Source organism: Micropterus dolomieu, linkage group LG01, assembly GCF_021292245.1.
Source record: "Micropterus dolomieu isolate WLL.071019.BEF.003 ecotype Adirondacks linkage group LG01, ASM2129224v1, whole genome shotgun sequence".
In the NCBI taxonomy this organism is placed as follows: Eukaryota; Metazoa; Chordata; class Actinopteri; order Centrarchiformes; family Centrarchidae; genus Micropterus; species Micropterus dolomieu.
In genome coordinates, this window is record NC_060150.1 from 36,732,000 (window position 1) to 36,745,135 (window position 13,136).

The following is a 13,136-nucleotide window of genomic DNA, read 5'->3' on the forward strand; positions in this document are numbered from 1 at the left end:
CCTTGGTTATTTCCTGCGTCTAACCCTGTCTTTCTGCTTTCCCTCCCAGGTTCACTCACCCGCGTCCTCCGTTCAGTCGGCTGGGCTCGTCCACCGGCCCTCTCCTCTCGGGCATCCTCATCCCCCCGCTCCTCGCCAGTCCACCTGCTGCCACGCCACTCCCTGCTGGAGCCTGGCCATTTAGGGCTTTAAAAACAAGTAGTAACATCTTAAAGAGGTGGTATTATGCTTTTAGGCTTTTCCGCTCTCCTTTTTTGAATTATATATGTAATATGTTTGCAAAGTGAAAAAGCCCAAAGTCCACCGCAAAGGGAGTTCCCATCTCCCACAGAAAACACTGCCTGAAAACAGCTCGTTTGTAGTCCAGACTTTTCCCTTTGATCTTTAATTATTTAGACTAAACCAAAATATGTTAGGTTGTACCCCGTTCTCCCCTACAGCTTACAACAGCGAAGTTATTGAATATTAAAATTCCCCAAAATTATACCTTTTTTTCCCCTTAACTAAATGTTGTAGTATAACCAGCAGGAGATTATGAATGTGTGTGAGGTGATTTTCGCAGACACTAGTTGTACAAGAGTAAAACATATAATATTAATAAATATTAAAATAAAACAAGTACTCAAATCTATTATTAAGAGGTGTCATTGGTTTGGAGTCCGTGGGTCACATGACATGAAAGCTATTGGGGAAAAAAAACATTATTTTCCATAAATTATTAATAAATATTAATATAAATTTGGATATGCACTCAAACATAATATGAAGAGGTGTGTCTCATTTGCACATAGCTCTACAGTTCGGCATTGGTTTGATGTCGTTGGATCGCATGGAAGCGATTGAAATAAATGATGATTTTCCCGTAACACTGTTTAATAAATTGTAATTTATTGTTAGTCCCTAAGCTGACCACCGGTGGTTAAAAGCGATCTACCGGAGTGCCAACACTGGGTGAACTGAGTAAGAAGCCGTCACCGGGTCGAATATATAACTTAAAACTAACTTCACCGCGATAACTTAGTGCATTCAGTGTGTGTTGGTCATAGCTGGGCATTGATGAATGAAAATGCCAACAATATGCCTACTACAAAGAAAGCTGTGTAATGATACGGTGTTTGTTTGTTCTGGGGAACAAAATTAAATTAAAAAGAGAAATTGTAGGGGGTTTTCTGTGACGTCTGTCTCTATGGCAACCACATGTATACAACATGGCGGAAGAGCAGCGAGCAGTGATGGACTTCAACAAAATGAATTTTTATCCGCAGCTTTAGCTAGATTTTTTGTGCATATTTGGAAGATCAACGGTTAAAATCGCCTCGTGTCTATTTCTATTTTAATGTTGACGTTACGTGCAAATAAAGTTGAAGTTTGTAAGCTAGTGAGCTACATGAGTGGCTCAGTGCTTGTGTACCATGCAGGAAGAGCCAGAGACGAGGCGGTTTGATCCGTCTGTGGACAGTCACAGGCCCGCATCAGGAAAGTCTCAGGTAATGAACACGTGTTGGGTATTATAGCTGCTAAGAATAGCCACTAAACATCAAGCAAAATGACTTCACATTGTAAAACCTTTCTTTTCTCGAACATTAGGACATTTCTCATGTGTTAGCAAGCACTTTCAAGGCCCTTTACACAAAAGACATCCTTGGGAAAGACACTTTGTCCAACCTTATCAAGACGAAGAGTGGACGGAGCAGCTACCATGACAGATATGTTGAAGAGCTTCAACAGGTAATTCTACAACACTGTTAACAAAACAGTGCTGCATGCTTCACAATTCAATTCCAACAGAAAAAATAAATCTGTATTATTATTAAGTAATTTTTGTTTTCAATCACAAAGGCTCATTCTGAATACAGCCGGTGTATGAAAGAGGCTGACATGCTGGAGAGCCATATAATTCAGGCCAGAGCTCGGGCTGCAGCCACAGAAAGCCAGGCCTATGAGAGAATGAAAGAGAGGATGGGAGATGTTTATGATCATCAGGGCCTCCTTACAGGTGGGATGGAAACATTGTCATGAATGAACATGACATGTTATACTGCTTTAAAGTGCTGTATTATTTTACTGAAGTACGCAGCATGATTGCTTAATGTCATTTATTATGATGAGCTGTAACTGTACACTGTCTTTAATCTTAATATACCAGGGGTGTAATAATGTTCTCTATTTGATTTGTTATTTCTTATGTCTATTTTCAGTCCAATCAGCCTTTTCCTGGTGTGTAGACAAAGATCTTCTCAAATTGAACAACCTGATTTCCCCCGAGGACTACTTAACTACACCAAAACTACAAGTGGAAACACCAACAGCAAGTACATGACCCTCTTTAGGGCTCATCTTAAATGATTTAATAACCTGTGTGTTTTGGCTCAGTTTTTCACATATCCCTTTCCTGTTAGTAAAATTGGATCCTGCAAGACCGACCATCGCCCACACCATGCACGTGTCCAGGGAGCCGCAGGATGATGGGTATACTCTGATTCCCAGAGCAGAAGAGAGTGTAGCAGAAATGAACCAGTCAGATCTCAGCCAGACCTTTGACTCCAGCTCTGATACCCCAAAGAGCAAGAAAACTCCCAGGGAGGTGAGGAGTCAGAAGCCTACACCCTTTCGATTAGACAGAGCTAACAAGAGTGATACTCTATGCACTAATAAGGAGTGTATTTATACTGTGTTTTTACCTAATTGCCTACAATTAAACGACTAGATAATCAAGTGAAACAAAAGACTAATTGAAAAAAATAAACAAATAAAAGGAGACAACAGACAAAGCAGGACACAAAAAGAACATTGTTAAAAGTTCCTCTGAGTTTTAGAAGCTGATGTAAATGATGGTTCTGATCTTGGAAGAGTTCTTCTGGGAAGGAGGGATACTTGATTACATCAGTATACTGTAAACGTTCAATTCAAAACATAATTAAAATATGCTTCAGAGGCCGACCCAGACCAAACCCAGACCAAAGTGGAAGGATGAGCCAAGCGCAAAGGATCGGGCAGAGGGATGGGAAAAACTTCAGAAGCTGAAAGATCGACACAACTTCCTCCGCAATCCTCGCTTCCTTCCTCCGAATGCGCAGCAGGGTGGCACATCCCTCATCCGGCCCAAAGTGGGGAAGACGGAGCATGTGAGGAAAGGGATGGAGGAGCAGAGGTACCTTGCGTGTGCTGAGTCATAGGGCAGCAAATATAAAAAGGCAGGACATTGACATAGTTGACCGAACACAATAGGCTTATGTAAGACAATCCCTCTGCAATATTAAATGCAAACACGAGAACCATTTCCCACAGTAGAGGTAAAGAATTGCACCGTTTGTTCCAAAGGAGCGATTTGCAATTTGATACTCCTGGCATTATGTAATTTACTGTGTAGTACACCTGCAAGGGAGGAGTTTATTTATTGTATTATTAGTATTCTAATTTAGTGTATAAAGGCTTTACGAATTATACCAACTAAATATAAAATATAAAGTATAACATCATTTCCCCCTCCTAAATGCTAATAAATCTCAGGACAAAAAGTTTCTGCCATCTGACTGACACATTCTTAATCAAATCAGGCCTGGGTCACGTAATATATGCAACTTTTTCGAATTTTGACACAAACACAGATAGGCTAACTCGCGTTGAGCATACAGTATACTCTTTGGCTGCAGTTTTGTAAGCAATCTAATACATGTGTGAGGTTGTGTGGCAGCCCTTTTTTGTGCAATATATAAAATAAGATGGTACTAACTCTGTACAAATGCATTCCTAAGGTTTTTTTTAACCTTTATATTTTTACTGTATGTGTAAAGGTGTGAGATGTCAGGTTCATGTTTGTGTATATGTGCATGATTCTATTTATGCTTTGCGTACAGATACTGTGAATGACAGTGAGCATTATTGGGTCAACAGGAAGGTTCAGTGGTTAGGACAGTTAGCTACAGTGTTTTGAATTCAAGTTTATTTTACCAAGAACCCCTTCCTGCTTCACTCACATCAGTGCAGTTAAAGCACACAACATTTGCTTTGTGGTTTTCATGTACAACGTAATGCTGGCTGGTAATTCTAGCGTGTTAGCCAGCTCACCACTTCCTGTGAAACTGTCTTTATTGATACATAAAACTCAGGTTGTTTGTGCTTTTTTTTTCACCTAAAAGCGCCACTGATGATCCTTTCCCAGTGTTCCTAGCAAAACCTTCAGTGGTGGTTTTCTCTGACTACAGCGTGGGACATGTTTATGAGGTGTGTGAGATTTCAGTGACTTTCTTATGCTGAACAGTTATAACTTCAGGACAAGGACACATCCAAGACTACTAATGTTTGCCAATGAGATGATGTGTATTAACCTGCCCCGTCTTGTTTTAGACTACACTGGAGCTGAAAAACTTGACTTCCGCAAGCCGACATGTCCGAGTCATCCCTCCTACCACTCCTTACTTCTCTATTGGCCTCGGTGAGCTCTTCCCTTTGTTGGTTTATACAGCTTCCGTATACCAGCTCAAGTGATTCTAAAAAGGTCAGGGAGTTTTTATAAAGTCATACATCTCTGGAATGAAGTTAGTGGAGATTTTGGGCGTTCTCGTGTTGTTGTTTACTGTGAACACTAGCACCACCTACTGTATCAAACATTAAAGTACAAGAAGATAAAATGCAGACAAGTGAGTGTAGATCATTCTTTGGTACAATGTCAGAAGGGATTGACATTAAGGTATGTTTTGGCAGGGCGATTCCCCGGCGAGGGGGGTGTTGTTGCCCCAGGGATGAGTTGTAAGTACACAGTGCGCTTCGCTCCTGACTCCCTGGGGGACTATGAGGACTTCATAGTGGTGGAGACCCAGGCCGAACACCTGCTTGTGGTGCCCATCGCGGCCAGGCGACCCCCTCCAGTACTCACCTGTGAGTCTTATTACAATCTACCGACCTTGTGTTGTTGTTATGCTCATCTGTGTACTTTATTTGATCATGTGTTACTGATATGTTTGCCCCTTATTATTGTGTAGTGCCAAGAGTTCTGGACTGTGGTTGTTGTCTGATTGGAGGAGTAAAGTTTGTTGAGTTCCTGTGTCAAAATGTTGGTCTCAGCGCGGGGACCTTCTGCATCATCCCCAAGAACCAGTGGCCAGCTTCCAACCTCAGGGTAAAAATCTATCCGACACATTATCTAAGACACATGGTAGGTCCAAGTATTCAAGTAGAAGTAAAAGTGGTCCTCAAAATAACTACTTAAGTAAGAGTACAAAAGTATTTACTAAAAAATATACTTGAGTAGCGAGTAACTTAATGAGTAACTTAAGAAAAGAAAAAAAAATGTGACATTTTCCCCAAGTCTTTTATTTGATGTGGATGTGACTAGAGTTATTTCAGATGTCTTCCTCAGGTAAAGGTAAAGTGAACATACGTGTGTATTTGTAATGAAATGACCAGTCATCATCTCCTAATTAAATAACCTGCCTGACAAAACGTTGGTATCGGCGCCCTTTATCTGTAGCTTTAATATTAGCCGCTATCGCCATTTGAAAGAGTTTGTAAGAGTAAAAGTATGATGCATTAAAACTACTCTGACAAGTACAATTTACTCAAAAAAGTTACTTGAGTACATGTAACGGAGTAAATGTAACTCTCTGGACACATGGTGATTGTTAAATTATCAGTAGATAAGATATTTTGTCTTTTTTTATTGTAAAAAAAGTTCCCTTCCTGTGTTTTGACAGGTACTCGCTTTTTCTTTTTTTTATACAGTCTGTTGCTAGAACTTACTTCTCTGAGCAGCCACCCTTTGCTGTCAGCCCGTCTCTTTTTGTGTTGCATCCAGGGGAGGCCATTGTAGTGGAGGTGAGTCTGTTATAGAGCTACATTTTAATTAAGTTGGAACACAAATATGTAGATGCAGTGCTTGATATATACATATAACCACAGTTGTTATTAGCACTACTCACTACAATTTTATATACTTGGGAACCTGGGTTATTGTTTAAAGTCTTCTCAGTATAGTTTTTTAATCACTGCTTTCACACGGCTGACTGTGTGTGTGGAAATTCAGTATTCAATCTTTGTGTCTTTCAAATATGTGCGTGTGTGTGTGCAGGTGGTTTTCTTTCCCACCACTGCTGAGAAGAGCTGTCAGGTTTTCACTGTTGTGTGTGACAACTGCCAGGTGAAAGACATTTCCATTGAAGGTGAATCTTTTCAGTGATCAGAAAACTTCCTAAGAGCTTAACTCTTAAATCAAAAAAGTATACTTTGAAATTTCTCCGACGTAAGGTAAAATGTACTTATTTGGATGGGGACCCACCCCTGTCTCTATAATGTGTGTGTTTCCCAGGGGAGGGCCAGCTGATCGCGCTTGAGCTTGTGTCTGTATCTGGGAGGAAGGAGCCTCCTGTAGTAGGAGAGGTGCATGACCTCACGGCAGAGCACGTTGTCCGTTTCAGCCCGTGTAACCCTCACTCTGTGCAACATAAAAAACTCATCATTAGAAACAATGTGTAAGCCTCACACCCTCACACGTCATCACTGCAAAGAATGAATTGGCAGGAACATATCATGTTTTTAAAATGTATTGAATGTAATGCCTCTCCACGGGTATAAACGTCACCCGGGCTCTTTTTTGGCCAACAAGATAGCATAATGAGTAGGGAGACCACTTTTAAACTGGAGCACTGGGATTCAGTGGCAGTGGGTAGTGTTCACATAGTATAAGTGTCCTTGAGTAAGAAACTAAATACTGATTAAGTACAAGACCCAGGGCAGCTGTTCTCTCGCTGACCCAGCGCTGCTCATTTCACAATAGCACATGTAGAAAAAGAGTTTCGCTTCAGGTATCATTAAATATCACATTACATATTCTTTATCTTCTTTCATTCTCTCTCTCTCTGGGGCTGAAGCCACCTGGAGTTGCCTTTCCACTGGCAGATCATGAAGCCCAACCTGCACCCCCTGCTTCCAGGTGAAACCCCAGAGCCCTCCCATATCCAGTTCCACCTGGCCACAGATGATATTTTCAACGTCAGCCCTGTAACAGGGGTTCTGGCCCCCTGCCAGGAAGAAGAGTTTCTGTTCACCTTCTGTCCAAAAGAGGTACACAAGACTGTTTGAAAGCTAGATTTCATAGTACGGTCTGAGCCAGAAAGAAACATGTCCTACTGATATTTATTTCGTGTCCTATTAACAATTCGTGTTTTCTGAAGTTGAAGGATTACCACAGTGTCTGTCACTTAGTCCTGAGGGATGTGCCCCAGCTGCCACCAGAGCCCAGTGACAATGGGTAAAGTTAAACTGTAAATAATCATGTGAAATCAACATCACATACAAAGAACTCTGACATCGTACAGACTAAACAGAGGCTCCCCCGTCTAACCCAGTATTGGATTGTGTCTTCGTGTGTGGAAATCTAGTGTCCTTCAGCCTGTGCGCCCTCGCTCCAAGGTGAGCGATGTCATCGTCATGGAGATCGAGGTCAAGGGGTCAACAGAGCCGTACCAGGTCCTTCTAGAGCCCTATGCTGTTGTAATCCCTGGAGAGATTTTTATGTGCACAACCACCCGCAGGCAATTCAAGGTTATTTAAGTTAACACTTTGTCCTCATTTTAGCCAGAATTGACAGATATTATTTTTCTGTCAAATCATTGTGTGCCGCAATTACAGTTGTTCATGGTGCTTGTATGTCTTGGGTGTATCAGATGTGGAACCACAGCAAAACCTGCATCTTTTTTCAATGGGAGAGGAAGAGCAGCATCCATATCATAGAAGTAGAGCCCTCTACTGGGAGGATAGGTGTGTCACACAGGGCAATGTGGAATAAATAGTAATTCGTCGTAATCGTAATTATTATAAAAATTATAAATTGTAAACAGCATTTGATACAGTTGATTTATCGGTTTATTATCGATTGACTTGTCCTTCTTTTGTTTGGGTCTAGAGGAGAACGAGTGTTTTGATTTCGACCTGATTGTGACTGGAGGGAAGCCGGAGAGGGTTGTGACCAGTCTGGTTTGCCACATAGAGCACCGCCACGAGCCTGTCACTTTGGCCGTGGAAGTCTCTTTTAAGGTAAAAACAAATCTTAGCACCATCAAAAAACAACTAACAAAGTACTTTACTATCCCACATTAATAGTTTGTTGCTATGAGATTCTTTGAGTATAGTTTATGACCACTTTATGCTCATTGTTTGATTTTGTATAGGGTCCCATAGTGACCCTCAGTGTCCCCAGTGTGGACTTTGGGCTCATGAAGCTTGGGGAGCAGATACAGACCACGCTGCTCCTCACTAACGTCACCCAGCTGGAGGCTTCCTGGGTGCTGGAGGAGAGGCAGGACCACCAAGGCACACAGGTACTGTGCAGGGGACTGTAGTAACACAAAGGTATGGTTCACGCTTATTGCAAGGTGGATTTTATCTTTTTTTTTTTTTTTACTACTATCTATATGAATCTCTGTTGCATAGATCTTTGTGGAGCCACACAGAGGTGTGCTGCCCCCCTTGGCCTCTTGCAGTGTGGATGTGCTATTTAGGCCACATTTCTGCCAGCGATATGAATCACAGCTGGAGCTGACAGTGGAGAATGGAACAGGATGGTATGGATGCACAAAACTGCACTGTTCCTCGCTTTCAGATTTACCTTATTTAAGGGGAAAATAAGCATCGTATTTAAAGCAGCTGGAGCTTACGGGCTGTTAAGTGGTCCAAAGGGACCAGCCTTGATAACAGTAATGTTGTTTCTCAGTGACATTGTCCTGTCGATAACAAGTAACCTGTGTGTTTGTTGCAGTCTCCTGTCGGTGCGAGCAGATGTGCAGTCTCCCCAGGTGTGTCTGCTCAACTGCGAGCTGCTTCTTTCTGAGCTCTACATCGGAGTCCCTGCCAAAGCAACCGTCACTCTTTTCAACCAGACTCTGCTGCCTTCACGCTTCAGCTGGATGGTACGCTTGCATCACTACTACTTATCACCTCTTATTTTACTGTAAGAAAGATGAATGTTGCATGTTTGCAGTGCATCATCTGTGTGATACATAAGGTTGTTTGGGTACATATTTTCAAATTACAGAATGATTTTTATTAAATTAGGATGTCTTTAAAGACAGTTAATGCTTGGTGAATCGAGTTTTACATTTCCCCCACTAGGAGCAGCTCCAGGGTAAACAGGCTGAACTGTGTGCAGCCAGTTTTGACCCCTCATCTGGTACTCTGGGGCCTCATGCCAGTTTGGAGATCACAGTTAAATTTACCTCTCACACAGATGTGAGTACCAGTTATTAACACAACAGAAGGTCACAGGATTTGTCATTCAACACAGTTGTACCACTTGTACTATACTGTGATGTCTGCAACTAAAAGACGCACCAAAAATATATTTTTTAATGATTATTGTGTTTTTAAATTGTTTGTCTTTTCATCCAGCTGGAGCTGACTGAGGTGGCCGCTCTCTGTGAGGTCCAGGAGATGAACTCTCCTCTTGTTCTTAGCATCGTGGCTTCCAAAACTAAGAAACTCAGCGTGTCCTACTCGCTGCCTAGTGTCCGGTAGTAACCTTGGCGTATACTCTAGTATCTAACCAGCTAGTAGCTGCACTAACTCCAAAGCATAAGTGTTCAACCTCGCAGATTGACACTTAACCACTGCTCTTTGCTTTTAGCTCTGCCCCAGATGATGAGAACTCCTCACCCCTGTTACTTGACTTTGGAGACGATGTCATTTTGAAGAGAGCCGTTACTAAGCAGTTATTGATATCCAACCAGACTGCCGTCCCCGCCTCTTTCACCATAGAGGCGGAGTATTTCACCGGCCGTGCCTCAAAGCCAAATAACCAGTCAGAGAAAAGGTAAGGGAGCTCGCTCACACACCTGAATAATGGATCAAAGAACTGCTTTACTGAACTGCTGATGTGCCACGGGCCACATTTTAATCACAGATTCAGATATGACAAGAGGCCGCTTCACTCTCTTCAAGCTCAGAAGATAGAGGAAAAAGCACATGAGGGTATGCTTTAATTTTTTCATTAGCGTACACTCTTTTTCTAATTGAAATAATAAATGTAAGCAGATTGAGTACATGCGCTACAGATTCTGTATTTCTGTATCTGCTGGCAGAGTTTGTGAGCAGCCTGCTGGCTCATGGAAAAGGTGCAGCTTTCTTTGCACTACCAGACACTGGGACGCTGGGACCTTTTGAGACCCAGACCGTGGATGTCACTGCCTACACTGACATGTGGGGGGAATACAGAGATCACCTCGTATGTAAAGTACGTCGTTATACAATGGGGTGTAGATATCTTTCTATTGCAAGATTAAGATAATGAGCATCGTCTTTTATACACGGATCCTCTTCATGTTGTTGTAGACTGATAATAATACATTAAATCAAATTTTCCTGCTGCAGGTGGGAGACCTTGAGCCTGCACTCATTCCCATGCAGATGACAGTGAAAGGCTGCCCGCTCTACTTCCAAATGACGGGCCCTCGTCCAGATGGCCAGGGACCAATCATACAGTCTGTTCCTCTGTCTATTTCTCCAATTAAATCCACCGTCATTAGTGATGATGCCATTATATCTTTTGGTTTGACATTCCTGTTTGCATCACAAGGTTCGGCACTCATGTATCTGGAGGCGACACGGTGTCTCGTCTTCTTCGCATCAACAACCCCACCATGTTTGGTAAGCATAATCATAAATAACACCCTGTCCTGGGGGGGGTTCCATAATAGGAAAAGGACCAACTAATGCATTTAAATTTCATATGTAGTCTGCTGTGGCCTCTCTGACTTCTGTCTTATTGGTGACTGTGTGTGGGCAATCACACTACTTTCCCCTCCGGGGGTTATAAGATTTATCTTATCTAAATCTTTATATGCTGCCAGATATTCGCATTGACTGGGAAACATACAACGTAGATCCGAATGACCATAAACTGGTGGATGTTGTGGTGGCGTATGGAGACGCCTTCCCGGTTAAAGATGCCGATGGCAATAAGGTGTTGAGTGGAGCATTAAGGATTTCTGATGGGAACGTTCAAACAGCCTGGGAAAGAAATCAGAGCCCGAGCTCTGAGGGAACGAGCGCCTCCCTCCAAAGCGTGACTGTGAGTACATTTAACATCACAGCACAGATAAACAAACATAAACTTTAACGATTTGTATGACGTTGCCTCTGGGAAATTCCTGTGGCTACGATGCCAGTAAGTGCAGCGACGTAAAATTCACATTTTCTTCTTTCATCGGCTCAAAGTGACATAATCTCATTGATTTCAGGATGGGGAAGGAGAGGAATATATATCTGACTGTGAAGAAGAAGACACCTGTCTTTATCCCTCTCCTGCAAAGACAAAACTCTGCTCTGTCCACATCAGACCTCATGTGGGCAACCTCTCAGATTACCCATACTGCATCACACCTCAGCAAATAGTATGTTGATTGGATTTTATCCACATGCATGCATTTTACCACTTAGACGCTTTGTAGCTTTTAGCCATATGAATAATTTCGCATTTTCTTTCTGTCATTTATCTCAAGGTGATACCAGCTAACAGTAGCGGTACAAACCATGTATCTTTTACTCCCCTCACTCTTTCCGGGTCAGTTTGCGAGTCCAGATGTGTGGGCTTGGCTCTGGGCTTCATGAGTCTGGACTCCGAGGTAGCATGTTCAACACTCAAAACACTTTTTCAGTTTTAAATCCTGGGAAAAAAAGGCAAACAGTAGAGGACTCTGATGCACCCTCTGTTTACAGACGGCTGCCTGTATCCCAGGTAAAGTTGGAAGAGCTCAGGGTTTAGATTTGGAGCCTGTCAGAGTGGATCTACTAGCAGTCGTAAGGCCTGCAGTGTAAGCCATTACAATCACACTATTTATGTCCCCAAAGCCCTCAATACATCCAGTTGAATTTATGTTTCCTAAATTAAAATTAGCTGAGGTTAAGCAGAAGGAGCTTTGAGTTGGTCTGATTAAGTTGTATGTCTTCCTCTTGGCTCCCTGTTGCTGCAGGCTGTTGGTGCAGATGGAGGAGGATGAAGGGGTGCTAGAGTTTCGTGCCTCAGCCGGTGATTTAATGAGGGAAGAATCAGAGAAGGAGGTAGGTCTGGGAAATCTATAACACTAATGAACAGTGCTCTGACATACTGAAGTGCACGGCCGAGGTATTGATCCCGAGGTGTGCTGTATTTCTGGCCAGTCATGCTCACTAGTCGTTTTTCTGGTTGTTTTGCGCCGTAGCTGGCAGTGCGCGAATTTGACATCACACAGACTCTTCAGCTGAAAAACAACTCAGAAATGCTCCTACACTTCAGACTAGGGTGTCAGCCTCCATTTTTAGTGCTCAAGCCGCAGCCTCGAGCCCGGACCAGTGCCTCCAGCAACCTGCCTACTGGTGACAGTCAGTCTCTGGTGCTGAAGCCACAACACAGCATGCAGGTGAGACAAGGAGAGGCGGCCATGTTGTGGATAATATATACTGTAGATATGGTAGCAGAAAGATTTTTATCTAAGGGTGTGTTATCTTGTTGTTCTCGACACGTAAGTTGAACTCTTTCCTGTGAATACCAGGTGAAGGTGGCCTTCCACTGCTCCCTGTCCCTTCTGGACCATGCAGACCAGGCAGATGAGGACGTCCCTCCTGAGGTGACACTGACCCACAGTGCATGTGGGCAGAGGACGCTGAGGTTCCAGCAGAACCTCCTGATCCTCTACAGCAACAGCACCCTGCAGGTCAGAGTCTGTAGTGCAGCTCTGAGAAAATGAAATAACACTGTATAATAATTTGTATGTTATTCACAAAGTTCACGTCTGCTCTGCTCTGTGCAGACAGTGCCGCTCTGTGCACATCTGGATCTTGCCACAATGCGTCTGTCCAGTGACAGCATCAACTTTGGGTTCTGCTACATCGGTCAGACGCAGACAATAGAAGTCAACCTCTACAGCCATGGAGCCCACACATACTGGAAAGCAGTTATAGGTAACTACTGATCTGTCTTCTATATTCGTTTGGCATTCACTCCTGTGCTCTTACATTAGCTCTGGGGTTTGGTTGGGTCTGGGATTTAGACCTAACTTGGCTACACTAGCTGTAATTATTAATGTTTTTACACACACACTACTTTGGACTGCCAGTTAATATATATCAATTTTCATATCATTACTTTCTGTAACAGCAGGAATGTGTCT

The 13,136-nt window shown here is 42.8% G+C and overlaps 1 protein-coding gene across 5 annotated transcripts in view; it reads left to right on the forward strand.

The window, feature by feature from the left end:
- The first annotated feature begins 1,192 nt into the window (after nucleotides 1–1,192).
- dlec1 (DLEC1 cilia and flagella associated protein) overlaps nucleotides 1,193–13,136 on the forward strand; it is a 15,240-nt gene continuing 3,296 nt past the window's right edge. For 2 of the 5 annotated variants that reach the window (XM_046068256.1, XM_046068281.1), the window contains exons 1-36: nucleotides 1,193–1,487; nucleotides 1,588–1,728; nucleotides 1,840–1,996; nucleotides 2,199–2,312; nucleotides 2,400–2,584; nucleotides 2,934–3,151; nucleotides 4,140–4,224; nucleotides 4,348–4,435; nucleotides 4,705–4,878; nucleotides 4,983–5,119; nucleotides 5,722–5,814; nucleotides 6,068–6,158; nucleotides 6,305–6,467; nucleotides 6,867–7,059; nucleotides 7,170–7,246; nucleotides 7,377–7,539; nucleotides 7,662–7,755; nucleotides 7,901–8,031; nucleotides 8,166–8,315; nucleotides 8,428–8,558; nucleotides 8,753–8,903; nucleotides 9,106–9,222; nucleotides 9,382–9,503; nucleotides 9,617–9,802; nucleotides 9,893–9,960; nucleotides 10,071–10,222; nucleotides 10,360–10,469; nucleotides 10,565–10,635; nucleotides 10,839–11,059; nucleotides 11,229–11,381; nucleotides 11,490–11,612; nucleotides 11,707–11,801; nucleotides 11,961–12,048; nucleotides 12,189–12,386; nucleotides 12,519–12,680; nucleotides 12,777–12,927. In XM_046068256.1, the coding sequence (XP_045924212.1) occupies nucleotides 1,413–1,487; nucleotides 1,588–1,728; nucleotides 1,840–1,996; nucleotides 2,199–2,312; nucleotides 2,400–2,584; nucleotides 2,934–3,151; nucleotides 4,140–4,224; nucleotides 4,348–4,435; nucleotides 4,705–4,878; nucleotides 4,983–5,119; nucleotides 5,722–5,814; nucleotides 6,068–6,158; nucleotides 6,305–6,467; nucleotides 6,867–7,059; nucleotides 7,170–7,246; nucleotides 7,377–7,539; nucleotides 7,662–7,755; nucleotides 7,901–8,031; nucleotides 8,166–8,315; nucleotides 8,428–8,558; nucleotides 8,753–8,903; nucleotides 9,106–9,222; nucleotides 9,382–9,503; nucleotides 9,617–9,802; nucleotides 9,893–9,960; nucleotides 10,071–10,222; nucleotides 10,360–10,469; nucleotides 10,565–10,635; nucleotides 10,839–11,059; nucleotides 11,229–11,381; nucleotides 11,490–11,612; nucleotides 11,707–11,801; nucleotides 11,961–12,048; nucleotides 12,189–12,386; nucleotides 12,519–12,680; nucleotides 12,777–12,927 (4,828 nt within the window). In that variant the 5' untranslated portion in view covers nucleotides 1,193–1,412. The remainder of the gene's footprint in view (nucleotides 1,488–1,587; nucleotides 1,729–1,839; nucleotides 1,997–2,198; nucleotides 2,313–2,399; nucleotides 2,585–2,933; nucleotides 3,152–4,139; nucleotides 4,225–4,347; nucleotides 4,436–4,704; nucleotides 4,879–4,982; nucleotides 5,120–5,721; nucleotides 5,815–6,067; nucleotides 6,159–6,304; nucleotides 6,468–6,866; nucleotides 7,060–7,169; nucleotides 7,247–7,376; nucleotides 7,540–7,661; nucleotides 7,756–7,900; nucleotides 8,032–8,165; nucleotides 8,316–8,427; nucleotides 8,559–8,752; nucleotides 8,904–9,105; nucleotides 9,223–9,381; nucleotides 9,504–9,616; nucleotides 9,803–9,892; nucleotides 9,961–10,070; nucleotides 10,223–10,359; nucleotides 10,470–10,564; nucleotides 10,636–10,838; nucleotides 11,060–11,228; nucleotides 11,382–11,489; nucleotides 11,613–11,706; nucleotides 11,802–11,960; nucleotides 12,049–12,188; nucleotides 12,387–12,518; nucleotides 12,681–12,776; nucleotides 12,928–13,136) is intronic. The other 3 variants (XR_006828021.1, XM_046068265.1, XM_046068273.1) reach the window with 2 other exon arrangements.